The sequence below is a fragment of the Mastigoproctus giganteus genome, chromosome 8, assembly GCF_048544385.1.
Source record: "Mastigoproctus giganteus isolate SK-2022 chromosome 8, ASM4854438v1, whole genome shotgun sequence".
NCBI classification, from domain to species: domain Eukaryota; kingdom Metazoa; phylum Arthropoda; class Arachnida; order Uropygi; family Thelyphonidae; genus Mastigoproctus; species Mastigoproctus giganteus.
The window spans coordinates 161,078,018-161,105,395 of NC_143582.1; the positions used below are offsets into that span (position 1 = coordinate 161,078,018).

The window sequence follows — 27,378 nt, forward strand, 5'->3', positions numbered from 1 at the left end:
AACTAAAAATGAAGCTACTTTTTGAATTTCTGCCCTTCCACAAAAAATGTAATTACTCAGATTTGGTAGAGCAATTAGTTATCCCATTAATTAGATGTTGTGTTTGTAGTTATTGATGGCTGTTGCTATGGTAGTGTACTTGTTTGAAGGTATATCAAATATATTATACCATAAAGGGAAAAAAAAAAAAAGTAAAGTGCAGCCATTATCAACCCACTGCAGGGTGGAAGCCTCCTCAACAATTCATTGCTGAAAAAAAAAAGAATGTACAGCCTATTGTTGATTGCACTGTAGCGTGTTTTGGCAATTTTTTTTTTTTTTTTTACTATTTTTGCCATTTTAAGAAATTTGCTTGTGAGGTTAGAATATGAATATTGGTGAATAAAGTGAAATTAATGCTTGTTGAGGTATATTCTTGTTAGTTGCAAAGTTATATAATTTTTAAATACATAGTTGTAAATAAAATTTCTAAATAGTTCCAAAGTTATGTTATTACTAATGATAATGAATTTAAATTACAGGCATCCACGATTGATGGAAGGCGTAAAGGAGCATGCTTGTTTTGTCAGGAATATTTTATGGATCTTTATCTTTTGGCAGAGTTAAAAACAATTTCCCTTAAGGTAATTAATTGCCTTTGTGTTATGATTAAAAGACTAAGATTTGTTTGTGTGTGTGTGTGTTTTTTTTTTTTTTTTTCTAATCTGAAATGGATGTTGCTTGAAGCTGTTATTAATTTTATGTCACATCAGCATCTTAATCTTTATTGCTCCAACATCCTTTCAAGTTATTGTTCTTCATTGTGTATTAGGCTGGGACCACACATTGCATTTCAGCGGGTCCAGTTGAAAACGTCTGGCTAAAAAGGATGCTGTTCTCCGTCCACATTCATCCCGCTGAAACGCTTGTTGGGTGCTCAGTCTCCATTGTGCTGTGGCTGCCACAGGCTGTGTTCACTTGTGCTCTGTCATGTTTATAAACCATTTAACAGTTGTTTGTGTGGTTGTTGGTTTGTAACTGGGTGTCTAACTGAACCTGTGACAAGATGGTTTTGGGTCCATCCTTTTCATGCTAATCATGAGAAGAATTTTTAAAATTTTTTTAATAAGTTCAAAAAAAAAAAAAAATCGCCAGAAGTTTTTCAAATATTACCAGATGTCTAGCCCTTCCTTTGAACTTTTAGAAATTGTACGCTCTTTTTTAACAGGGGAAAAAAAAAAAAAAAAAAAATAGTCATTGGGGGAGAAGGTGTGAATTGGTCAAAGTGAACCATACTTGTGTGACGGGGAAGTAAGCAATTAAGCAAATGCAACAATACGAATATTTGACCACAATATTTGCATTTCCATTATATTGCATTGTTAACTTTGCCTCATTTGTTTAATTGTTTAACAATTAAACAAATGAGGCATCACATAGGTACGGTTCACTTTGACCAATTCTGTCTGGTTGGCTAGAAACAGAGACCCTGCTTATTATGGTGGCTCCTACGGGTTTGGCTGCTGACCCTCTGATGAAGTAGTTAAAGCCCTAGGACCCACTGCATTAGGTACCATTTTTGTTATCATTATTTTTATGTTAATCTTAATTTCATTTAATTTCAGGTAATCTACTTTTACCTTGCAGGCATTTTCAATTTTTTCCATTGTAATTACACTTGACAGGTCAACAACCCTACCTAATACACTGATAAAATACATTTGTCTATATATATATATGCTGTTATTCACAAGGTGGAAGACACTTTTTGTCTTTTATAAATAGTATAGATACCATAATGGGAAAAACTTAAGTACAGTAAACCCTCGATTTAACAGACCCCTATATAACAGATTTCAGATTTAACAGACTGGGCAAATAATAATAATTAATCTCGACTATATTAATTTTTTTTTTAGGTTATACAAAACTTGTGTTATTATTAATTAAAAATTGATAATTACCTACTTTTATTTTTATAATCAAATTCAGGAAATTGTTTTTTATTCGTTCTGAAAATGTGTTCAAATAGCTGTTTTCCCAGATTACAGATAACAGATAAGGAGCAGGTGGTGACTTGCGAGCTGAATGTGACTAGAGTCATTAAACTGCAGGTCTACTGACTCGCTTTGTTTCAGTTTCAGTCTGCTTCAAGCTATTGTGCGGTCAGGTTGTATACAGAGTGTTTCTGTGATTTCTGAATTGTGACTTTATTTATTAAATAATTTTGCAATCCTTACAATTTAATATACAGAAATTAGAGCTAATTGAGAAATTAGGAGGTGGTGTCTCGGTAACAAGTTTGCAAAATTTACAGCATAAGAAAACAAACTGTTTCTGATATCCACAGATCAAAGGCCAAATTGCAACATTTTATATTTACAACAGAATATTACATATTCTTTATTATAATTTAATAATTTTATATTGTACAGTAATGTGTATTGTATTGAAGCTTTTTTTTTTTTACATTAAGAACAATAAAAAATTACCCCCCCCAGGTTACATTCGATTTAACAAACTTTCGGCATTAATGAACACTCCCCCCCCCATTAGTCCGTTAAATCGAGGGTTTTATTAAAAACAGCCATGAATTCTTTTTCAAAAAAATTGACTAATTATTCAAAAAATTGTCTGACATGTAATGTAAACCACTATTAGGGAAACCACATTGCTTGGATGCTTGGATTGTGTACCTACCATAAAGTAGAATGTTGCTTGTGAGCAAAGTTTCTATAATGTCTGATTTACCCCTCTCTATTTCAGTAAATTACAAAATGTGTATGTTATATAGTGATCGGCTTCATTGCTACTTTACACTGACAGCAGCCGTGTTTCAAGCTAGACTCCAGTCTGAACAAGTATATTCTTCTATAGATCTCTTTTATATAAAACACTTTGTTTAACAGAGAAAACATTAGCAGATAATTTATTTTGGAATATGCCAGTTGGTAGGTGTGCATATGCAGTGTTGCTTTCATATGATCTTGAAGATATTTGTGTTTTGCAGAATCAACTGAATTAGAAAAGCTGTTTGTGTTCCCTCAGAGGTTTGCATTAAATAAGGAGTTTCAATGAACTCCTTATTTTATGTCAATAGTACATATTTCAATTGTAATTAGCATATGGTTAATTTTCATCATTAAATTTAAGCCTTCATTAAATTGACCCTCTGATGATTTTCACTGACATGTGATGCTACATTTTTATGTTATGTTAATAGAATCCATTTATAAAAGACAAAATTACACTTTAGACAATCTTTTGAATACTACAATTAGACAATTTTTTGAAAAAGAATTCATTTCATAGCTGTTTTTAATAATTAAGTCTTACACATTATGGTATCTATACCAAGATTCCTGAACTAGGCTTGAATAAATTTCAGTTGTGTAATCTATTCAAGATTCCAGAAGTCAACAACTAGTGAGATATCTAAGAAATTGGTTGGAAAGAATTTAACATTTACCATGCTGCTTAAATGATATGCAGTCATCAAATTTTCTCAGTTTGTGAATTATTATTTAAGAATGAAAAGAAAACTTCTTAAATCTTAATCGTGGTTTAAATTGACAGTAATAATATAATATATAACTTCATATATGGAAAATGATGTGGCTTGTCTTTTGTTTAATTATAAAGTAATAAATGCAGTTAATAAAACATTTGATTTAACTAATTTGTTGTAACAGGGGTCATACACTGATTTTTTTTAATTTGAGTTTAGGACTATTTTTCACTTTATTGTTTATGGAAACGAGAATAAATAACAAGGGAAAAGTGAGTTTTTTTGTAATTGCTCTGGATGGACTATTAAAATAAATATTCTGATAATCCTGATATATAAATAAAATATGCATGCTTAAACATTGAGACTTTTCCCCTGTTGTATCTAAATATAACTAGGCATTATTTTCAGGTCACTACAGTAGATATGCTGAAACCACCACCTGATTTCCGTTCAAATTTTGATTCAACACCACCACCAATTCTTATTGATAGAGGACAGGCTATCTTGGAAAATGAAAAAATTGAACGTTACATAATGAAAAATATTCCAGGAGGACATAACCTTTTCATACAAGATAAAGATACTGCAACTGTTATTGAGAATCTCTACAGTGTAAGTCTTTGTTTTGGAGTTAGAGATAGCTATTTTAAAATAGTTATATTACAATTTAATTAGTTTAATTCATTTTTATGGTGATAAAAATGAATTAAATTAGAAATCTTACACCTCTGGTAGATATTAAAATAGCACCATCATATTGATACTAATAAATCTGTTTATTAAATCTAACTCTTAATATTTCATCTTTATATTTCTATTTGCTGAACATATCAAAAATGATTCAGCTTTTTCTAGTTTTGAAAGTTATATAAAAATGATAATAGAAATGAGAAACATAAGTTAAAATTTAATCAGTTCTGAATTTTAAAGAAAAGTTTATAGGTTAATTTTTATATTTACAATTACCTTTTGATTTATTTACTTCAATATTTCTTGAAATATAAGCAGATCTGTGTTTTGCACTAAGCATATGTATGTGTATGTGTAGCTTAAACAGGAAATGGTATACCATATGTGTAAGTGAGATAATCAAGACGGTGGTCTCTGTGAAGCTTTGGTAGCTGTTATTTTAAGATAAATATGAAAAATAAAAGTTAAAAGAATACAGTATTGTAAGGAGTATGTAGCCATTATAAAGTTGCTGTTTTTGTGTTTCTTCCTCAACAAAATGGATTTTATTTATTCTTTTTTTTTTTTTTTTTTTTTGCAAAGTAAACTTAAAGCATAATAATAATATTAGTAGAGAATATTTATACTGATGAAAATAACATTTGTTAAGGATTACCCATGAGCATGTTTATAATTGGCTACATACTACCTTTAGTTGAAAGAAATTTTAGGGGATGATACATGTATTCTCCCTATAGGCTAACTTCCATTCTACACAGTTTCCTCTGGTTGATATTCTAAAGATGGGTCAACTGAAAACCCTACCCCTCCAAAAATCTAGTTACTAATACATGTGAATTGTGTGTATGATATAGAAAGCGAAGCTTAAGAATTCTTAGCTTATGTAAAATAAAGGAGAAGGTTCTAAAGAATAATTGAATTTCAAATAATAACTGAAAATATTACATTTTTGAAATTTTGGACCACAGAGCTAGTTAGATTGTCAAGCATGCACTAAATAATTGGAAAGTACCTAACCAAGTACTTCGAAATATATTGCACATACAGTCAGTCCTCGTATAGCACGATAGTTGTGTTCCTAGAAACCCTTGTGCAATGCAAAATCGTGCAATATAAACAACAGGCCCTGTGGGAAAAGTAGGGTTAGGCGCCGACCACCCAAGATTGAACACACATTTGTAACCAAAACATTACCAAACACAATAAATAATCGTAATAAAATATTGCTAATGTTTATGCTTCTATAGTAAGCAAACTTGTTTTTTGTTTGATTTTCTATCCAAACAGATGACAGCTGTTCCATCTTTTCCAATTCTTTGGGTCTTAATCTAATGGATTTTAATTACACTTTGAGTTGTTCCTGCTATGAAAGTTGTTTTTATTTTCTCAGCATTCTTTGTAATTCTCGGTGTTGCCTCATTTAGGTCTGTACCACGTGCAATATCACAAGGTCTTTCATTTTGCTCAAAGCGTTTCACAATTTCATATTTTTTCTCTATTGACAGAGGTGGACTGGCCATAAGCCTTACCGGGGAAACCCCGATGGGCCGGGGGCCGGTGTGATTTTGTCCATAAGCCACAGTATGAGGCCACTATAAATTTTCCCAGGTAAGAATTTTTGATCCAGTCTGCCTCTGTTTATCGATATTGCTTTTCTTTTTCTCTCTGAATCTGCAGTGTCCTCACCAGGATGCTTCCTTTTCACACCTTTTAAGTATTTTACTCATTTTAGGGAATAAAGCACAATTACAAAACGAGGAGGCATGCTTGATACAAATAAACAAAGCTGCGCGTGTGTAGCAACTGAATAAACAACACTGTAAAGGCAGAGATACACTATTAACACTTCACATTTTACTAAAGCACATTTCTAGGGGTTAGTACCATAAAACAATTTCCAGTTGTGTTTCTGCTAGTGGAATCTGTTATAAACTGGTAGTAAACTCGATCTAATTGCATTTGCGATTATACCCATTGCTGGAATTGTGTTGGTTTTTACGTTATTATGGTGAAATGTGTTTCCCCTTCGCTGATATAAAAAACAAATACATTTTCAGAATCTTGTCTTCATTCCTATCGTGTTGCATTCGGGGTGATTCTGCGTGCGACTGCCATTTCTTGTAAACACAAAGGCGAATGGTGCATAAGCGAATTCGGTTCGTGTTATATAAGATATCATTCCCCTTTATAAATTGTGTATGATCGAATTCGTGTAGTGTAAACACATGTTATACGAGGACTGACTGTACTTGGATATGCAGAGTAGCTGACTTTTCACATACAGTATTTGTGGTGCACTGTGGTGAGAGAAAACAGGTAGAGTTACAAAGCACAAGAGCTTGCATTCATTGGACACATTTTATATGCACAATGGTGGAGATTTATACAGATGCACTGAATTCTGTAGTGGTTATGAACCTAATTTTGTTAGGTATTAGTGGGGGGGGGGCTTGCGTCAAGTTGTTTTTCCATTGCTTCTAATTATTCATTATATTTTTCTTTAAATTCATTTCTGGGAGGTATTAATTTTTGACTAACCTTAGTGTCTTACCCCAGCTTGCAGTTGCATAGATTAAAATAGGCTTGAATACTGTATTATAAACTACTAATTTTGTTATTTGATTTTTGTCTTTTTCTTATTTTTCTACAAATGAATTTAGCTGGCTTCTTACACTTATTGTTTCCTTATTCTATTGTTTAATATGTCTAAATCTTCCTTTTTCATTAGACTTGCTAGATATATAAAATTGACTTTTTTTCCAATTTTTCATATTTAGCAGACAATTTTTCTGCTCTCTCTCTCTCTCTCTCTCTCTCTCTCTCTCTCTCTCTCTCTCTCTCTCTCTCTCTCTCTCGCAACTTTTTTACTGTATACAGTAGACTCTCAAAATCACAGCACCCCAAATAACAGAACATTCAAACTAACTGTGCATTAAGATTGGGTGTTTACATGCAGTGCTGAAAAAAGAAAACTGCAAGTCACATGATTACTATATTTGTTTACATTCACCATTTTGAAAGTAAATTCTGCACTGCTATCACTGATTATACCACTGTTGTACATTTATTTTAAATTAAAAACCCCTCACTATGGCTTCTAAAGTTAATAAACCACATACAGAGAACAAAAAAACAACATTAAAGCTTAGTGACAAACTTGATATAATCCAAACCTATTACATCAGTGTCACCTGGAAAGCTAATTCATATACCCACATATATTGTGTTTCTAAATTGCATGTGTTCTCTGGTTGATTTGCCTGGTTTGCTGGATAAAAAAAATCTCAGTTTCTTTGGGAAAAAAACCTTGTTGAGACTGACTAACCCAGCCACAGATTGGGAAAAAAAAAACCCATAAATGTTCCTCGTGTCATTAACCGGATTTGAGCCCAGACCTTTTCCACCTGTTGTGGGAAGCACAATGACAATACCACTTTTGTTACCTGCACAGACTAAATTTGATATAATAAAGAAAGTAGAACGGGGGCGTAAGGAGGAGGAATGTATTAATGGCAGAATATGACATTGGGTCAACAGTGTGTTTGTGTTTTTTATGTACAGTTAATAGAATTTGCATTCTTAATCTCTCTATTTGTTATTTAGCCACATTATTTCTGCATTAAATACATTAAAAATAAAACTTTCTAGATAATGGAAAATTTATATATATTTCAATAGTGGAAATTTTTTCAGATGCCTCCTCCTTCAATTTTTAGCATTAGCATTGGTAAAGGCACATGATGCAAGAAAGCAATTATATAGAATCAGCCAAAAAAAAAAAAAAAAAAAACCCCTCATTTCACCTATCCACTTGCTCCAAATGTTTGTCTATTTCTGCCTTGAATCTGTTTAAGCTATCAACTTCTGCAGTGACAGATGGAATTTTGTTCCAGCAATCAACCACCTGCTGCCTAAAGGCAAACTTCCACACATCTATCCTGCAACTGTCTTTCCTCAATTTGAATTTATGCCCTCTCAGGTGATTATTCCAAGCAAGAGGAAAAATCCCATCAGCATTGAGCATGCTCAAACCATTCAAGAATTTTATACACCTCAATCAGATCACCTCACAGGTGCCTAGTCTCCAGACACTGTAATTTCCAAAACTTAAGCCTTTCTTCTTAAGAGCAACCCTTTGTTCCATTCACTAATCTTGTTGTCCTTCTTTGTACTCATTCCAGAAGCTCGACATCCTTCCTAAAATGAGACCTCCAGACCTGTATACATTACTCAAGGTGTGGACTGACCATTGCCTTATACAAAGGGGTAATCACCTCCTTATACCTGCTAGAAAAATTCCTGTATATCATTGACAAGACACCATGAGCTACTCTTGCAGACCATCCGCACTGCTCAGAAAACTTCTTATCTGCCTGCACAATTATCCACAGATCCTTTTCATTCTCTACCACTGTCAGTGTAGTTCCACACAGTTGATACATTACTCTGGGGTTACTGCTTCCCATATGCAATACTTTACATTTGTCGATGTTAAACTTCAGTCTCAGCCCATCTGCTAAACTTTTCCTGATCCTGTTGCAGCAGCAGCGTACTGTCATTAGTGTCATTAACAACCCTGCCAACCTTCATATCGTCTGCCTGATATACCATCATCAGTATCATTAATAACTACAGAAAATAACAATGGCCCCAACACTGAACCTGGGAGGACTCGACTAATAGCATTAGTCCATGAAGAGCAGTGTCCATTGATTACCACTCTGTCTTCTCCCACTCAACCATCCCTTTATCCATAGCAGCAGTTTGCCTCTAATGCCACACTGCTCCAATTTCTTTAGGAGTCATCCATGTGCAACAGTATCAAAAGACTTTCTAAGGTCCAAATGTATGATATTAAAATTATTCTTTGCATCCAGTTCCCTTGTGACCACATCATAGTATCCAATCAAATTGGTCAGTCAAAACTTTCCCTTAACAAACCCATACTGTGTCCGAACTATAACTGAAGTCTTGTCTAGATGATCCTGCAGTGCTTCTTTAACCAGTGCCTCCATTAATTTTCCTGCAACAGAAGTTTAACTAACAGTTCTGCAATTACTTGTGTCGCACTTTGATCCTACTTTGTGAATTGGAGTCACATTTGCACATCTGCAGCCCATGGATACCTCCCCTGAGTCCAAGGAAGCTCTAATAATTATGGTTATAGGTTTGCTTACTTCCTTTGCTGCCTCCTGTAATATAACTGGATAGATTCCATCTTCCGCAGGTGCCTTTCTTATGTTTATCTTCAACAATTTCTTTCCACTTTGCTCTCAATTATTACAAAATCATCTAGCTCACTGCCATAGTTTAATTCATCTCTGGCATTCCTCTCCCTGAATAACTTCTCATGTGTGAATGTAGATGCAAAATACTCATTTAGTTTGTTAGCTACGTGAGCAGGATCATCAACAGTTTAACCATTGATATCAAGTGGACCAATCTGATTCATCCCCTTCCTTCTAGAGTTTACATAAGTAAAGAACTCTTTGCTGCTTTTCTTTGCATCCTTTGCCAAAAATTTCTCGTAATCTTCCTAACCTCCTTTGTGACTTGGTTACAGACCAGCTTATATCTATCATAGGCTTCTGTGTCTTGGTAATTTATATGTATCCCATGCATTTTTCTTCTCTGCCACATGTCTCATTAGTTAATCTGACATCCATTTAGGCCTAAACCTTGAACAAAATTTTAGTTGGTATGAGAAGCCTAGTAGCTTCCAAGATTAATTCTTTGAATGCTTCCCATTTTGAATTTGCTGTTGGTAACATAAGTTGGACCCACCATATAGAATTTAAATACTGTCTCAGACCACCATGGTCACCTTTATGAAAGCAAAAATGATATTAAGAATGGTATTAAGGGTAAGTTGCTACAATGGATAAAAGGATGGTTAAGTGGGAGAAGACAGAGGGTGGTAATCAATGGGTGCTGCTCTTTATGGACTAATGTTATTAGTGGAGTCCCTCAGGGTTTGGTGTTGGGTCCACTGTTGTTTTGTATATTTATCAATGATATTGATGAAGGTATATCAGGCTTAATGTCGAAGTTTGAAGATGATACAAAAGTTGGCAGGGTTGTTAATGACAGTAATGGCAGTGTGCTACTGCAACAGGATCTAGATAATTTGGGCAGATGGGCTAAGAAGTGGCAACTGAAGTGTACCCTTGACAAATGCAAAGTACTGCATATGGGTAGAAGTAACCCCAGAGAAACGTACCAACTGTGTGGTACTATGCTTAAGCTGGTAGAAAATGAAAAAGACCTGGGAGTAATTGTGCAGTCAGATATGAACTTTTCTGAGCAATGCAGACAGGCTGCCAGGGCAGGTCATGGGGTTTTGTCAATGATATAAGAATTTTGCTAGCAGGGAAAAGGTGAGTGTCCCTCTGTATAAGGCAGTGGTCAGGCCACGCCTTGAGTACTGCGTACAGGTCTAGAGGCCTCATTTTAGCATTAGCATTAGCATTAGCATTAGTAGAGGCATTTGATGCAAGAAAGCAAGCTTATGCAGCATCAGCCAAAAAAAAAAAAAAAAACCACTTCCACTTCACCCCTCTGTTCGTTCAAAATACCTGTCCAGCTGAGCCTTAAACTTATTTAGGCTATCAACCTCCACCACAAGGGATGGAAGTCTATTCCAGCAACCAAACACCCGCTGGCTAAAGGCAAATTTCCGCACGTATATCCTACATCTGTCTTTCCTCAATTTGAATTTATGCCCTCTCAGGTGATTATTCTGAGCTAGAGGAAGAATCCCATCAGCATTGAGCATGCTTAAACCATTCAAGGCTTTACACACCTCTATCAGATCACCTCGCTGGTGCCTAGTCTCCAGACACTGTAATTTGCAAAACTTAAGCCTTTCTTCGTAAGAGCACCCCTTTGTTCCATTCACTAATCTTGTTGCCCTTCTCTGTACTCGTTCCAGCAGCTCTACATCCTTCTTGAAATGAGGCCTCCAGACCTGTATACAGTACTCTAGGTGTGGCCTGACCATCGCCTTATACAATGGAATAATCACCTCCTTATCCCTGCTGGAAAAATTCCTGTATATCATTGACAATACTCCATGAGCTACTCTTGCAACCCGTCTGCACTGCTCAGAGAACTTCATATCTGCCTGCACAACCACCCCCAAGTCCCTTTCATTCTCTACCACTGTCAGTGTTGTACCACAGAGTTGATACGTTGCTCTGGGGTTGCTGTTTCCCATGTGTAGTACTTTACATTTGTCAATGTTAAACTTCATTTGCCACCTCTCAGCCCATCTGCTCAACCTTTCCAGATCCTGTTGAAGCACCATAGTGTCAGTAGTGTCCTTGACAACCCTCCCAACCTTTGTATCGTCTGCAAACTTGGACATTAATCCCGATATACCATCATCAATATCATTTATAAATACAGAAAACAATAATGGACCCAACACTGAGCCCTGAGGGACTCCACTAATAACATCAGTCCACGATGAGCAGTGTCCATTGATTACCACTCTCTGTCTTCTCCCCCTCAACCACCCCTTTATCCATAGCAGCAATTTGCCTCCAACGTCACACTGCTCCAATTTGTGTAGCAGTCTTCCATGTGCAACAGTATCAAAAGCCTTTCTAAGATCCAAGTATATAATATCAAAGTTATTCCCTGCATCCAGTTCTTTTGTGACTGCATCATAGTATCCAATCAAGTTGGTCAGGCAAGACTTCCCCTTAACAAAACCATGCTGTCTGAGCTATAACTGAAGTCTTGTCTAAATGATCCTGCAGTGCTTCTTTAACCAGTGCCTCCATTAATTTTCCTGGAACAGAAGTTAAGCTCACAGGTCTATAATTACTTGTGTCAGCCTTTGATCCTCCTTTGTGAATTGGGGTCACATTTGCACATTTCCAGTCTATGGGTACCTCCCCTGAGTCCAAGGAAGCTCTCATAATTATGGCTAAGGGTTTGCTTACTTCCTTTGCTGCCTCCTTTAATATAACTGGATAGATCCCATCCACCCCGGGTGCCTTTCTTGTGTTTATCTTCAACAGTTTCTCCTCCACTTTACTCCCAGTTATTTCAAGATTCTGTAGCTTACTGCTAGAGTTGAATACACCTCTGGCATTCCCCTCGCTGAATAACTCCTCATGTGTGAATGTCGATGCAAAATATTCATTTAGTTTGTTAGCTACCTGAGCAGGATCATCAACAGTTGACCCATCAATATCAAGTGGACCAATCTGATTCATCCCTTTCCTTCTAGAGTTTACATAAGTAAAGAACTCTTTGCTGTTTTTCTTTGCATCCCTTGCCAAGGATTTCTCGTAATCTGCCTTCGCCTGCCTAACCTCCTTTGTAACTTGGTTGCATATCAACTTGTATCTATCATAGGCTTCTGTGTCATGTGTTAATTTGTAAGTATCCCATGCATTTTTCTTCTCTGCCATATGCCTCATTAGTTCATCTGACATCCATTTTGGCCTAAACCTTGAACAATATTTCTTAGTTGGTATGTAAAGCCTAGTAGCTTCCAAGATAAGTTCTTTGAATGCTTCCCATTTTGAATTTGCTGTTGGTAACATCATCAGTTAGTCCCACTGTATAGAATTTAAATACTGTCTCAGTCCATCGTAGTCGCCTTTACGGAAGCAATAACCCTTCCCTTTACCCCTGATGGTAGTTACCTCTTTGAGTAAATCCCACTTCAGCACACTGTGATCACTGCCACCTAGTGGTTCATTTATCTGCAGATTCTTAATGCATGAAGAATCACTGCTGATAATCAAATCAAGAGTATTACTCCCTCTAATTGCCTCCCGAACATGCTGATGTAGAAAACAATCATCCAATAAATCCACAAAAGCCCTGCTAGTGTGTGAGTATCCAGCCCCCAAATTCCAGTCAATATCTGGGAAATTAAAATCTCCCATTATAAGACACTCTGATTTACTGGCCCACTCTATTTCCCATTACAGTTCCTTATTATACTCATCAGAGTCATTAGGCCTATAGCACACTCCTACTCTCAATTTTGATCTCCCAATGTTTATGTCACACCAAACTGACTCCACACTGCACTGTCCAGCGATGTCGACTGGCTTCACTTCCTTGGTTTTTATGTGTTTCTTAACTAATAGCATAACACCTCCCCCCTTCCTATCCTGTCTATCCTTTCTGTAGACATTGTACTCCCCAAATTGCAGTTCCGCCTCCCTTATATCTGTGTGACACCACGTCTCTGATATCCCAACAATATCTGCCTTCGATGTTTTGAGCAATACCTCAAATTCATCAAATTTATTTACTAAACTCCTAGCATTGGTGTACACGCAAGTATACCTGCACCTGTTTCTATTCTTAGCTACCCTAACACAACCCATGTGTTTACTTGTACCGCAATGGCTCCCAGCAGTCTCTGAAATACCATGCATCTTGTTTTTCAGGCTTCTGCTCATTCTAATAGAAGCAGTGCAAGAATCTCTTTCACCTCTGCCAGTGGCTACTGTCAATCTATTGGTCTTTGTCTCCCCCCAAGCTAGCAGTTTTCCGACCCACCTAACACTGCCTCGATAGCATCAGCAAATATTCTTGCACCCTTTCTATTTAAGTGTATCCCATCCCTGTAGAAGCAATCTCTCCTGTTAACAAGTACAGTCCAGGCTGAAAAAAATTCTACCCCTTGAGCCTTGCACAATCTTTCCAGGGCCGAATTGATCGACAAGGCTCTCATCATATACTCCCTCCTATCGTGTCTGGGCAGAATTGCAGACACTTTCAAATTCAACCCTAATTCTCGGCTTTTGTTCAACAGTGACCTGTACTTGTTAAGTAATTCTGCCGGTCTCCTACTCTTAATATTATTAGTGCAACGTGTACAACTATATCACCTTTTGTGCCCTTAAAAGATGATATTCGCTCTACAACGTCATCAACCTTTGCCCCTGGCAGACATACCCTGGTCCTGTTCCACCTATCTTTTTTACAAAGCATGTTCCCCGTTTCCCTGACAATAGAGTCACCAACAACTACTAGTTCCTTCGGGACCAGCGCATTCTGCCTTGGGGGTTGTCTCTGTGTCACGCGATGCCCAAGTGCAAGCTCTGGCGTTGATGTGGGCAGCTGAGAGCTTGATGGGCCCCTCAATTTAGTTTCTTCGAGGGCATCCACCCTGTCCTTCAAGCTCTCATATAGGCCCATAAGAACACCGAGTTGTTGCCTGATATCGATACACTCCTTGCATCGCGCGCACACACAAAGACATTCCCCTTGGCAGTATCATGTCCCATACCCGATTGCTCTGCAAACATCAAGCAAACAGTGCATTTTATAAGGCTGTGAGTCAGAGGACAACTGCCCCCCTCAGTTCTGCTCTGAGCCACAGCACTTCCATTAGCTTGAGCCTTTTGCTTTGCTGCTCTGGTCTGAGTCATGATTCTATTAATTTATTAATTAATTATGTTATGTTATTAATTATATTACGTTTGTAATCTAAGTCGTTATATGTATTTATTTAAACGTACAATTTAACTGCTAACGAAGTTCAACTAACGCTATCTAGTACGGTATATAACCTACGGTATATCTAGTACGGTATCACAATGGCGGGAAAGTTAATAACGGTAGCGGTAGTTACGAACACGTGGAAACCCTTACCGATACTTTTACAAGGCCGAGTAAAGAATAAATACACCAAATTAATCAAAAAATCACAAAACAATGTTATACTACTAAATTTAAATCAAAAGTTTTAGAAAAACAATAATTTCAAATCAATAAATAAGAAAAATCCACTTAGCGGCTTGGAACACGACCGTCACTAGTAGCCTCGTCAGCAGACTCCAGGAAGGATGTAGATTTGCTTGAGCTTGTACAGAGAAGGGCAGCGAGATTTGTGAGGGGAATGAAGGGATCTTCTTACCAAGAGAGGCTTAAGTTCTGCAAATTGCAGTGGCTGGACACTAGGCACCTGCATGGTGATCTGATTGAGGTGTATAAGGCCTTGAATGGGTTGAGCACGCTGAATTCTGATGGGATCCTTCCACTTGTTCAGATTACGAACCTAAGGGGGCATAAATTTAAATTAAGAAAGGACAGATGTAGAATAGATGTGCAGAAATTTGCATTTAGCCAGCGGGTGGTTAATTGCTGGAACAAACTTCCATCTGTCGTTGTGGAAGTTGATAGGTTGAATAAATCTGAGGAACTGGGTGGGCATTTGGAGGGAATGGTGTGTTTTTTTTTTTTTTTTTTTGGTCTGATGCTGCATAAGCTCCATACACTTGCTCTCTTGCATCACATGCCACTACTACTACTACTCCCGATGGTAGTTACCTCTCTGAGTAAATCCCACTTCACCACACTGTGATCACTGCCACCTAGTGGTTCCTTTATCTGCAGATTCTTAATGCATGAAGAATCACTACTGATAATCAGATCAAGAGTATTACTCCCTCTAGTTTCCTCCCAAACATGCTGCTGTAGAAAACAATCATCCGATAAATCCACAAAAGTCTTGCTAGTTTGAGGACAGTAAAAGCTATCCATGTGCTTTACATGATTTACAAGATTATTTTCAGTTAAATTGGGAACATTTTTACAATTAAAGTGAAGAATGTCTACAATTTAAAATGATGTTATGGTTGTGGTTACAATTTTAACCATTTCTAAGCACTGTACATTTAACCAATATATTTACATATTGACAACACATTTGTATTGCTCTATTAAAAATTTGGGAATTGATAGAAAGGAATTTTAATTCAGGCATACCTGGAAGGTGATCTATTAATAGTTTCTTGAACCAGTTTAGTGAATTGGCATTTTTGATATTTACAGAAAAGTTGTCCCAATTTTTTGCACCTGTATTTTATGTTTTTCTGTCCTAATTGGCTTTTTTGAAAAGTGAAATCATGACATCTGCTTGCATTCTTAAATTGCAAGTTATTTTTTCTTTTTCTATTGCTGATTGATGCATTTGAGGAAAGGCTTAAAATTGAATGTGTGTGTATGTCAAATTACCTAAGTTTATCAAGTGGAAATCTGCTATCCACCAATGGCAACAGTGAAAGGAGTGAAGGTGGAGTTGGCTTTCTTGTCCATAAAGATATAAAAAACAACATTTTGGAATTCAAAAGCACATCACCAAGGTGTCGAGACTACTACTCAGGATTTCTAAGAGGTACAAGGTTAAGGTTATAATGATTTATGCACCAACATCAAGCCATGATGATGAAGCGGTTGAAGAAATGTAACTGAAATTAAGAGTCTTCTAGCCGATCAGAAAACCCATTACACTATCATTAGGGGAGACTTCAATGCTAAGGTTGGAAAGAGACAAAACAGCGAAGGAAAGGGAACTGTAGGAAATTTTGGAATTGGTGAAAGACTTGTGGAATTTGCAGAATCTCGAGGATTGTCAGTAATGAACACTTTTTTTCAAGAAAAGGGTGAACAGAAAGTGGACATGGAAGGGCCCAAATGGATTAACAACTAATGAAATCGACTTCATCCTCAACTAACAGAAGATATATCTGAATGATGTTACTGTCCTGAACAAGGTAAAAGTTGGAAGTGATCACAGAATGGTAAGATGCACACTTGATATAGATGTAAGAAAAGAAAGGAAAAAACTGACTCGAGTTAATAATATGAAGGTCTTTGAGATAACAGAAGAGAAAAAGCAGTATGTACTGGAACTTAAGAACAAGTTTGAGCTTCTACAGACAGCTCAGGACCAAGATATCGACGAGGAATATTACAACTTCCTGAAAGTGATAAAGCCCAAGAAACCTATAGATAAAAAGAAATCCAAAGAAGAAAAAATTAGTCAAGAAACACTTATGATGAACTGAAGGCGAAAAATGAAAAGCAAGATAAACACTGACAAGGAGAAAATTGAGTATACTGAATCATGCAAAGTCATTAGAAAGAGGCTCAGAGAGAACATAAGAAAATTTAACACAATAAAAGTGGAACAAGCATTAAGGGAAAACAAAGGATTTAAATCAGCAGCCATGAGCAGTAATACAGAAAGACAAATGATACTGAAACTGAAGAATAGCAATGGTGTACTTATAAATAGCAGAGAAGGCATAATTCAAATAGCAGAAGACCTACTATAAAGAGTTATACAAGGAGCGAGGAATGATGCCAGGAGTGGAGAAGATTGATCGCAAATTAGTAATACATACAACATGCCTGATATCCTTCCTGATGAGGTAGAACATGCGTTGAAGAAAATTAAGAATCAGAAAGCCCCGGGGGAAGATGAAGTTACTGTAGAGTTGTTAAAATTGGAAGGAAGCAACATGACACAAAATGCATTAGAAAAGGTGATACCTGAGGAGTGGAATAAGGCAATAATAGTTTTGCTGCATAAGAAAGGAGATAAATCAGAAATTATAGACCAATTAGCTTCTTATCTGACATTTACAAGTTGTTCATCAGGATCATTACTAGCAGATTAGCAAGAATACTTGATGAGAATCAACCGAAAGAGCAAGCTGGCTTTAGGACAGAATTCTCAACTATGGATCACCTTCACGTAATGTCACAGCTAATGGAGAAAGCAAATGAATATAAAACACCGTTATGCCTGGCATTTGACTCCATACAGCATAAGGCAATGTTTTGGGCACTGGAAAGACAAGGCATAGATACCCCATATATTATGATTTTGAAGAAAATATCCTCCTTTATTAGACTAGACAAAGACAGTAGTAGATTTAAAATTGAGAAAGGAGTTTGACAAGGAGACAATATCTCCAAAGTTGTTTACTGCTGCCCTTGAGGGAAGCTTTCAGAAGATTAGACTGGTGCAGAAAGGAGTCATTGTGAACGGAGAGTACCTAAACCATTTACGATTTGCAGATGACATTGATTGTGGTCATAAGCCATGATCCCAAAGAATTAGAGGAAAATCTTAATCAATTATGCAGAGTTAGTAAGGATTTTGGACTAAAGATGAATATGTCTAAAACAAAAGTAATGATGAACAAGTATGCCACAGAAAGGGAAATAATGATTGAAGGAGCAGTAATTGAAAAGGTGGTCATACTTATCTGGGACAAGTCATTAGCTGTAAAAATGATAAATGGCTGGAAGTCAAGACAAGAATAAATTTTGGATGGATAGCATTCAGGAAATATAGTCGCATACTGAGGAGCAATATCCCAATTTGTCTGAAATGTAAAATAATGAACCAATGTATACTTCCCACCATGACTTATGGAAGTGAAACTTGGGCATTCACCAAAAGAATGGAAGAGAAGCTGAGAACTACACAGCGAATAATGGAACGAATTATATTGGGAATCAGACTGTTAGATAAGAAGAGAAACACGTGGATTAGGCAGAAAACTCAAGTAAAGGACATTCTTATCAAAACTAAAGAACTAAAATGGTCTTGGGTAGGACACATAGCTCGAAGACATGATCACAGATGGACTAAGAAAATAACAATGGTACCCAAGAGGAGCTAGAAGAAAACCTGGAAGACAATGGAGATGGACAGAGGAAATTTATGAGTTTGTGGGTAGTAAATGGATGACCATTGCACAAAACAGAAGGAACTGGAAATTCGCTGGAGAGGCCTTCATCCTGCAGTGGATTGAAAATGGCTGATGATGATGATGATGATGTCAATTAGGAATGAAGTTGATTCTTGTAAGGTGTTCTTGGTGGGTGTTTAAGATAATTCCATAGGTTAAATGGGACCAGAAGGGAAAATGAAAAGAAAAGCAAAAAAGAAAGTGTGAAAAGCTTAAAGGTAAAGTGAAAAAGCAAACAGAAATTAACAGAATTTATTTAGAATACATTTTTTTATTCCTTGTCATATGGTTTTAAAATGCTTTTATCACCAGTAGCGTAACTAAGAGTGGCTTGGGATACAACTCTCCCCCTCCCCATTTGTCAATTTGAAGCTTGAGCAGGGCTTTGTTTTAAAAATATAGTAGTTTAAAAAATAAAAAGTTCATAAATTTTATTTGTCATAATATTGTGAGAAACAAATTTAATGACAAATAAAAACCATTTAAATAGTCTAACTTTGATATACCATGCCTTGTTTTAGCATAGTTTTGAATATGATGCCTGTGTGAGCGTGTTCCCAAGAGGAGTAATAAACAATATATAGGAATTATGCATTTTGTATAAACTGGTTAACAATGCATGAAAAATTGAATAACAGTATACAGAAATATTGTTGGAGATAAAATTAGTACAGTTAGTCCTTGTATAACACGTGTTTACACTACACAAATTCAATCATACACGATTTATAAATAGGGGACCGATATCTTATATAACATGAACCGAATTCGCTGATGCACGATTCGCCTTTGTGTTTACAAGAAATGGCAGTTGAAAGCAGAATCACCCCAACTGAATGCAACACGATAGGAATGAAGAGAAAAAACCTTGGGAGGTGCATTACGACCACAGAAGCCGATTCGCCAATAACTACCAAAAAAAAAAAAGGGTGCCTCCTTATTTTGTAATTGTGCTTTATTCCCTAAAAATGAGTAAAATACTTAAAAGGTGTGAAAAGGAAGCGTCCTGGTGCAGACACTACTGATTCGGAGAGAAAAAGAAAAGCAATATCGATAAACAGAGGCGGCCTCATACTATGGTTTATGGCTAAAATTACACTGGCCTCTGGCGCCCCGGGGTTAGGCTTATGGCTAGTCCGCCTCTGTCAATAGAGAGAAAAAATATGAAATTGTGAAACGCTTTGAGCAAAATGAAAGACCTTGTGATATTGCACGTGGTACAGACCTAAATGAGGCAACACCGAGAATTACAAAGAATGCAGAGAAAATAAAAACAACTTTCATAGCAGGAACAACTCAGTGTAATTGAAATCCATTAGATTAAGACCCAAAGAATTGGAAAAGATGGTCATCTGTTTGGATAGAAAATCAAACAAAAAACAAGTTTGCTTACTATAGAAGCATAAACATTAGCAATATTTTATTACGATTATTTATTGTGTTTGGTAATGTTTTGGTTACAAATGTGTGTTCAATCTTGGGTGGTCGGCACCTAACCCTATTTTTCCCATAGGGCCTGTTGTGTTTATATTGCACGATTTTGCATTGCATGAGGGTTTCTAGGAACACAACTATCGTACTATACAAGGACTGACTGTATTAAGTGTTTCAATGCATGCAGGCCGGACTAGAGAGGGGAAGCCGGAACAAATTCTCGGGTCCTGTGCAGCCTGTATAGCTCGGGTTGGTTTTTTTTTTTTTTTTTTTTTTTTTTTTTAACAAATGACCATCCAATTTTATTATTTTTGATTTTGTTGCATAATTTCTTTGTTGGTAATCGTAATACGTAGTAATACTTGTAACAACAGTTTTATAGGTCTGGGCCCCAAACCTGATTTGACTGCACACTTTGTTTATGTATTTTAGCTGTTATCAGTATTTTCGGCCCCTTTGTGGTGTTTCTGTCGGTAGCTTGCGTGGGAAAGTGGATAGTGGGAATTGTTTTCCTGGGGGCCCCGGGCCAGCTCTCAGCGGCCCTGGAGGCATGAGAGAGAGAGAGAGAGACACACACACACACTCTTCTAAAGGTATTGATTCTTTCACTTGCTACCATCAATGGCAGCAAGTGAAATTTTATTAAATTTAGTTACTAAGGTGTAGCAAAGTATTGTTAAGGAGAATCATGTCTTACATACTCAGTGTAAACTTAAAGGGATTTTTTTTATGTATATATAGATATCTACAAAAATTTCAAATAATAAGTTAATTTCATAGTTTAAAAAATTTGAAATTTATGAAAATTGCAAGTATGAACAAAGTGGAAGTAATGGCATATTAGCACTTGCTTTTGTATCAAATTTGGTGCAGCATTATGCATTTCTGCTGTGTTGTGGAATAGAATTTGAGTCAGACTATGGAAATTTAGATTTTAAAAATTCTTTTTGATAAATAAAAATTCTCTTTGATGGCAAAAATAAAATAATAAATTTTAGTTGCAGAACTATATACACCAATGAGCCAAAACATTATGACCAACGAGTTGTTATGCAAATCAAAGCAACTGCAGGCGAACTATGGTACGGATCTGGACACTGTATAAAAAACATCTGATACTGAGTTCCGTTAATCAGTGTTACTCTTGTTCTTCAGATGGAAAAGGCAGCAGACTTCAGTGAGTTTGACAAAGGCCAAATTGTATTGGCCAGACAACTGGGTCAGAGCATATCTGAAATGGCATGGCTGGTGGGATGGTCACGGTCAGCCGTGGTTAGTAACTACCGAAAGTGGTCTGAGGAGGGGGAACCCTCACGAACCACTGGTGAGGTGTTGGACGACCACAGCTCATCGATGCTCAAGGTGAGTGAAGACTCTCCCGGATGGTACATGGCAACAGAAGGGAGACTGGGGCAACTCACTGGTAATTGGAATGCTGGTGACAGGAGTAAGATGTCACAATACACAGTATATTGAACCTTGCCGAAAATGGGGTTGCGTTGCTGCAGGCCACTCTGAGTGCCCATGCTAACCATGGTTCACCTTCACCGGCAACAGCACCTACAATGGGCACGTGAACATCGAAACTGGACCTTGAATGATTGGAAGAATGTCATCTGGTTCAATGAATCACGTTTCCTGTTGCACCATGTGGACGGGTGGGTACGTGTGCGTTTACCTGGGGAAGTAATGGCACCTGGATTCACCATGGGACGAAAACAAGCCGGTGGCAGTGGTGTCATGCTTTGGGCAATGTTCTGCTGGGATACCCTGGGGTCCAGTCATCCATGTACCAGGCACTCTGTCTACCATCTGCCTAAACATTGCTGACCAGGTACACCCTTTCATGGCAATGGTTTCCCCCTCTGGCGGTGCCATCTTTCAGCAGGATAATGCCCCATGCCACACCGCCCGGATTGTTCGAGACTGGTTTGCTGCTGAACATGAAGACTTCCAGGTATTGCCCTGGCCTCCAAATTCCCTAGACATCAATCCCATCAAGCATCTGTGGTTTGTGTTGGAATAGCAACTCCGATCTGCTGGTTATGTGATGGTACCAGATACCACAAAGCACATTTAGAAATCTTCCAGCCTCCATGCCTCGCCGGGTACGAACTGTTTTGGCTGTACATGGAGGACTAACATCATATTAGGCAGGTGGTCATAATGTTTTGGCTCATTGGTGTATATATATATATATATATATCTGATAATTAAAATAAATAAGATATTTAAAATACATAGCCATATTTATTTATTTTTATTACTTTTGCCTAACTTTTACCTCACATAATATATATATATATATATATATATATATATATAGTGGATATGGCAAATAGTTAACAGTTATAAACGTAAGATAATTAATTATAATGGTGATACAATCAGTGAAAACCTAAACATATATATATATATGCACACATATATGTAATATAAAATGAATTAGTTTTATGAAATTATGCATATTTATTATTTAAAAATATGCATGTATCAATTTTTAAATTAAAAAAAAAAAACCCTTTCTGAATTGAACTTAACCATAATTTACGGCATAGGTTTTGGTGTATACAAAATTATTTTTTTAATGGTCAGTTTTCCAGAATGCATCATGAACACATGGTGGGGACTGCCATGCGTGCATAATACATATTATATACATAAAATTTTCATAACAATTCAATCTTTATTTTTCGATTTATTCTTTAACTTCCAGAAATTTAAATTGATGTTGACTAGAAGAGATGAACAATCAAAGCGTGCCTTGCTTAACCAGTTAAAAAACATTGATGCACATTTATCACAAAAGGAAGGACGGTTTTTGACAGGGGATACCATGTGTTGTTTTGATTGTGAATTGATGCCACGTTTGCAGCACATCAGGGTTGCAGGTAATGTATTAAGATATTTCAAAATTGTTGGTAGCAGTTAATTTTGTGAGACCTTACATTTTGCAGAATTTTGAAATGCAGTTAGAGATTATATATATATTCTTTAAATTATAAGGATTGTTTTTATTTTTTTCTCCCCAAATAATTGAAATCTGTCTAGTGCAGTTGTTTCCATTGGCACCATTACTAGAGAACCAACCTTTGTAAACTAATTTGAGCTCAAGGAACTGATTGAACATTGTTTATTTAAAATGAAAGTATTACATATAATAATTACTTCATTTATTGTATGTTTTTATTATAAATGCACATTATATAGTATTATATATATTCTTATATTTACTCCCTAGATTCTAGACGAAATCTGATTAAATCTGAATTTCTTGCAGTTTTTTGGAGAAATGTGGAAATAATTAAATAGAATATCAAATAATTCTTAGATTAAAATAATTATGCATGTTTTATTTTTATAGAAAGCCTTAAATTAACAGGCATGTAATTGCTTGTGTCACCCTTTGAACCCACTTTGTGAATTGGGGATACATTTGCACATCTCCAGTCCACGTTGAACCTTCCTGAATCCACAGATGCTCTCATAATTATAGCTAAGCATTTTCTTACTTCCTTTGCTACTTCACTTACTGGATAGATCACATCCACCCCGAGTGCCTTTCTTTTGTTTAACTTCCAGTTTCTCCTCCACTTTCCTCTCGGTTATTACAAAATCATTTAGCTCCTTGTTAAGAGTTTAACTTCTGGCCTCCACTTCCCTACAGAATTCCTCGTGTGAATATAGATGCAAGATACTCATTCGGTTTGTCAGCTATCTCAGCAGGATCATCAAGCCGATTCATCCCCTTCTTTCTAGAGTTTACATAAGAAGTCTTTGCTGATTTTCTTTGCATCCTTTACCAAAGATTTCTCCTAATCTGTCTTCGCCTGCCTAACCCCCTTTGTGACTTCATTACAGACTAGTTCATATCCACCATAGGCTTCTGTGTTGCTTGATAATTTATATGCATCCCATGCATTTTTCTTCCCTGCCATGAGTCTCATTAGTTATCTGACATCCATTTTGGATTTCACCTTGAACAGTATTTCCTAGTTGGTATGAAAAGGCTAGTAGCTTCGAAGATTAATTCCTTGAATGTGTCCCATTTATATTTTGCTGTTGGTAACATCATCAGCTGGTCCCACCGTATAGAATTTAAAAACAGTCTGAGACCACTGTAGTCACCTTTATAAAAGCAAAAACCCTTCCACATCAATACACTGTGTTCACTGCTGATAATGTGATCAAGAGTTTTACTCCTTCTGGTTGCCTCTCAAACATGCTTCTGTAGAAAACAGTGATCCAATAAATCCACAGAAGTCTTGCTAGTGTGCAAGTGATCAACCCAAAAGTTCCAGTCAATATCTGGAAAGTTATAACCTCCATTATAAGACATTCTGATTTACTGGCCCACTCTATTTCTCTGTACAGATTTACTATACTCCTAGCATTGGTGTACATGCAAGTATACATGTACCTGTTCTTACCCTTAGTTACCCTAACACAGCCCATATATTTTATTGTTCCATGATGACTCCCAGCAGGTCCTGAAATCCCCAGCCCTTGATTTCCTGGCTGCTGCTCATTCTGTTAGAAGCAGTGCAAGAATCACTTTCACCTCTGCCTGTGGTGGCTATTGTTAATCTATTAGTCCATGTATCCTTCCCAAGCTAGCAGTTTCCAACCCACCTAACACTGCCTTGATAGCTTTAGCAAATATTCTTGCATCCTTTCTATTTAATTGTATCCCATCCCAAGCTGTTTCTCCTGTTAACAAGCACAAACCACGCTGAGAAAAATTCTACCCTATGAGCCTTGCACTCACTCACTCTGTTTCTCTCTGCCTGAATCGATTGAGAAGGCTCTCATCATATACTCCCTCCTGTCATGCCTCTGCATACTTTCAAATTTAACCCTAAATCGGGACTTTTTCAACATTGACATGTAATTATCTAAGCAAGCATTAAATATAAAAATGCCCATCATCAGATATGCCATAAATTACACCATTCAAGCATGGTAAACCATTGTTATTCAGTATGATTGAAAAATGCAAGAAACAGTTTAAATTATTTTGGACATTTTTAATGTATTCATTATATTTACATTTTATTCAATATATAAAGGAATAATACATATACAGGCACCCCCGTATAACATGGTACTTATATAACAAGGTTTTGCTCTAACACACTTTGAGAATTGCGGGAGATCTTACATAACACTGTGTTTTTTTGCTGGGGAAACCCTGCTATTAAGTTAGATGTAATTTTCAGTGTTTCCATTCCTTTTTGTGAATCCCTGCTGTTGACTTGCTAGTTATTATCGCCTTCGTGATATTTTTCTAAATCTCATTTCTTAATTTAAACAATAAAAACAATTCGCAGTTTCCAGTTTACTGGTCTTTTCTGTTAGTGTAATCAATTATAAATGGGTAGTAAAATCAATCTTACATTTGCTATATTCTGTGGGATTTCCCATTATTATGGTGAAATGTGTTTCCCCTTCCATGAAATATTCAATCATATAAAAAAACAAATAAATTTTCAGAAGCCCATTACTCCATATCTCACTTATGCGTATCGTGTTTGTTGCAACTTGTGTGTGTGTGTGTCGTGTTCGTTTGTTTGTAAAGTTACTACTATTATAAAAATAATGTTAAAATATTAAGTTATTACTACTATAAAAATTAAGTTTCCGATAGTTATAAAAAAAATGGTGTATTTTTGTTACCTTTTGGAATGTAACCCCCCCCCCCTTTTTGTGCTGGTTCGTGGTCCTGTATAACACAGTTTCGCATTACACGAGATTTTGTAGGAACCAAACTACCGTGTCATACGAGGGTTACCTGTATTTAAAATTTTTTAATTCAATTTTTATAATTCAACATCAAGCAGGATAAAAATCATAACGGGTGGTTGATTTCCATAAACATTTTACTTTATGTAAAAGCTCCCATAGCCAAGTGGTCATGTGTGAGGGTGCATAAGTACACATGCTTTGAGTGACCGAGATTCAAGCCAGTGACTTCTAAATAAAACGCTTTCTTGTATTCTCTCTCTATCTTGTGAAATCCACTGACTGTGTTGGCATCCCAGAGTATAAACAGAAAAATTATTTTATTTTAACAGTATAAACAGAAAAATTATTTTATTTTAAAAGGTTTAAAATTAAAGCAAATAAACTAAGCTTTATTTTAAAACTTTAGAAAGCTTTATAATAAAATATTTTAATAAAATAGAATTATAAATATAGACATATAGAATTATAAATATAATTTTTTTAATAAATTAACACTAAACAGGATTAAAAATATAACAGGTAATTGATATTTCCAAACATGAGTTGTTGCAATAAAATTCCAGGATTGGTATGTTGTAGTTCAAACTTCCTCCAACAGATAGTGCTACAGAGATTGTCTTAGTAAGCCGACAAGTTGCAAGTAACAACCAGTTTCATTAGTAGCATTAACATTCCATGTCATAATTTTTCAGTGGAGCAACAAATGAATATCAAATTTTGCAGCCTGTGCAAAATTTGCCTCATGGATGAGCAGAAGCAACAAAGAGTATCATCATGTAAAGACTTCATCCAGACTTGTCAAGACTTAAATTCCTTGACTAATATTGTCGCTGATGAGTGTTGAGTTCAATGCTACTCAGAGATGAAGCTTCAGATCATACAGTGGACTTGAAAATCATCACCAAGGCCCAAAAAGTTTTGTGTACAGAAGTCCAGGATCAAGATGTTTGCCAAACATGATGCAATTTACAAGAGATTTATGCCTGAAGGTGGGGGATAGTCTGTGTTGCATCCTACATACAGGTGCATCAATGACTATTGAAGCGCAATTTCAAGAGAAAGGTGGCTAGTTCTGGTTGCATGATGGTGCCGCTGCCCATTCTGCAATTGTTGAAGACATTTCTGACAAAACAAGAAGACTGCCCTCAAAGAAAAGAGAACTCAGGACATTGAGGACATAAAGAAAAACATAACCAGTGAATGAACATCATCCCTTTGGACGCCTTCACTGACTCTTTTCAAAAACTTTTAGAACAGTCTAATAAATGCGTTCAATCAGATGATGATTACTTTGAATAAAACCATTTTTGAGCTCCTTCACTTTGTTATTTTTATTGTACCATTCTGGGGACTTTATTGCCACACCTCATATGTTGAAAATAAAAGTAAACTAAGTTAAATTTTGAAATTAAAATTTTACTTTTTAAAATATTTTTAATCTTTAAAAAATACTTATTTTTACAAAAATTACTTGGAGTCAGAGTTGCTTTCATA

The 27,378-nt window shown here is 36.2% G+C and overlaps 1 protein-coding gene across 1 annotated transcript in view; it reads left to right on the top strand.

Annotated features, from left to right (window-relative positions):
• Positions 1 to 27,378, top strand: part of Clic (chloride intracellular channel protein 5) — a 76,427-nt gene that overhangs the window by 34,174 nt on the left and 14,875 nt on the right. The window contains exons 2-4 of the mRNA XM_090379024.1: positions 522 to 623; positions 3,899 to 4,102; positions 22,856 to 23,030. Coding sequence (XP_090235150.1) covers positions 522 to 623; positions 3,899 to 4,102; positions 22,856 to 23,030 — 481 coding nt within the window. The remainder of the gene's footprint in view (positions 1 to 521; positions 624 to 3,898; positions 4,103 to 22,855; positions 23,031 to 27,378) is intronic.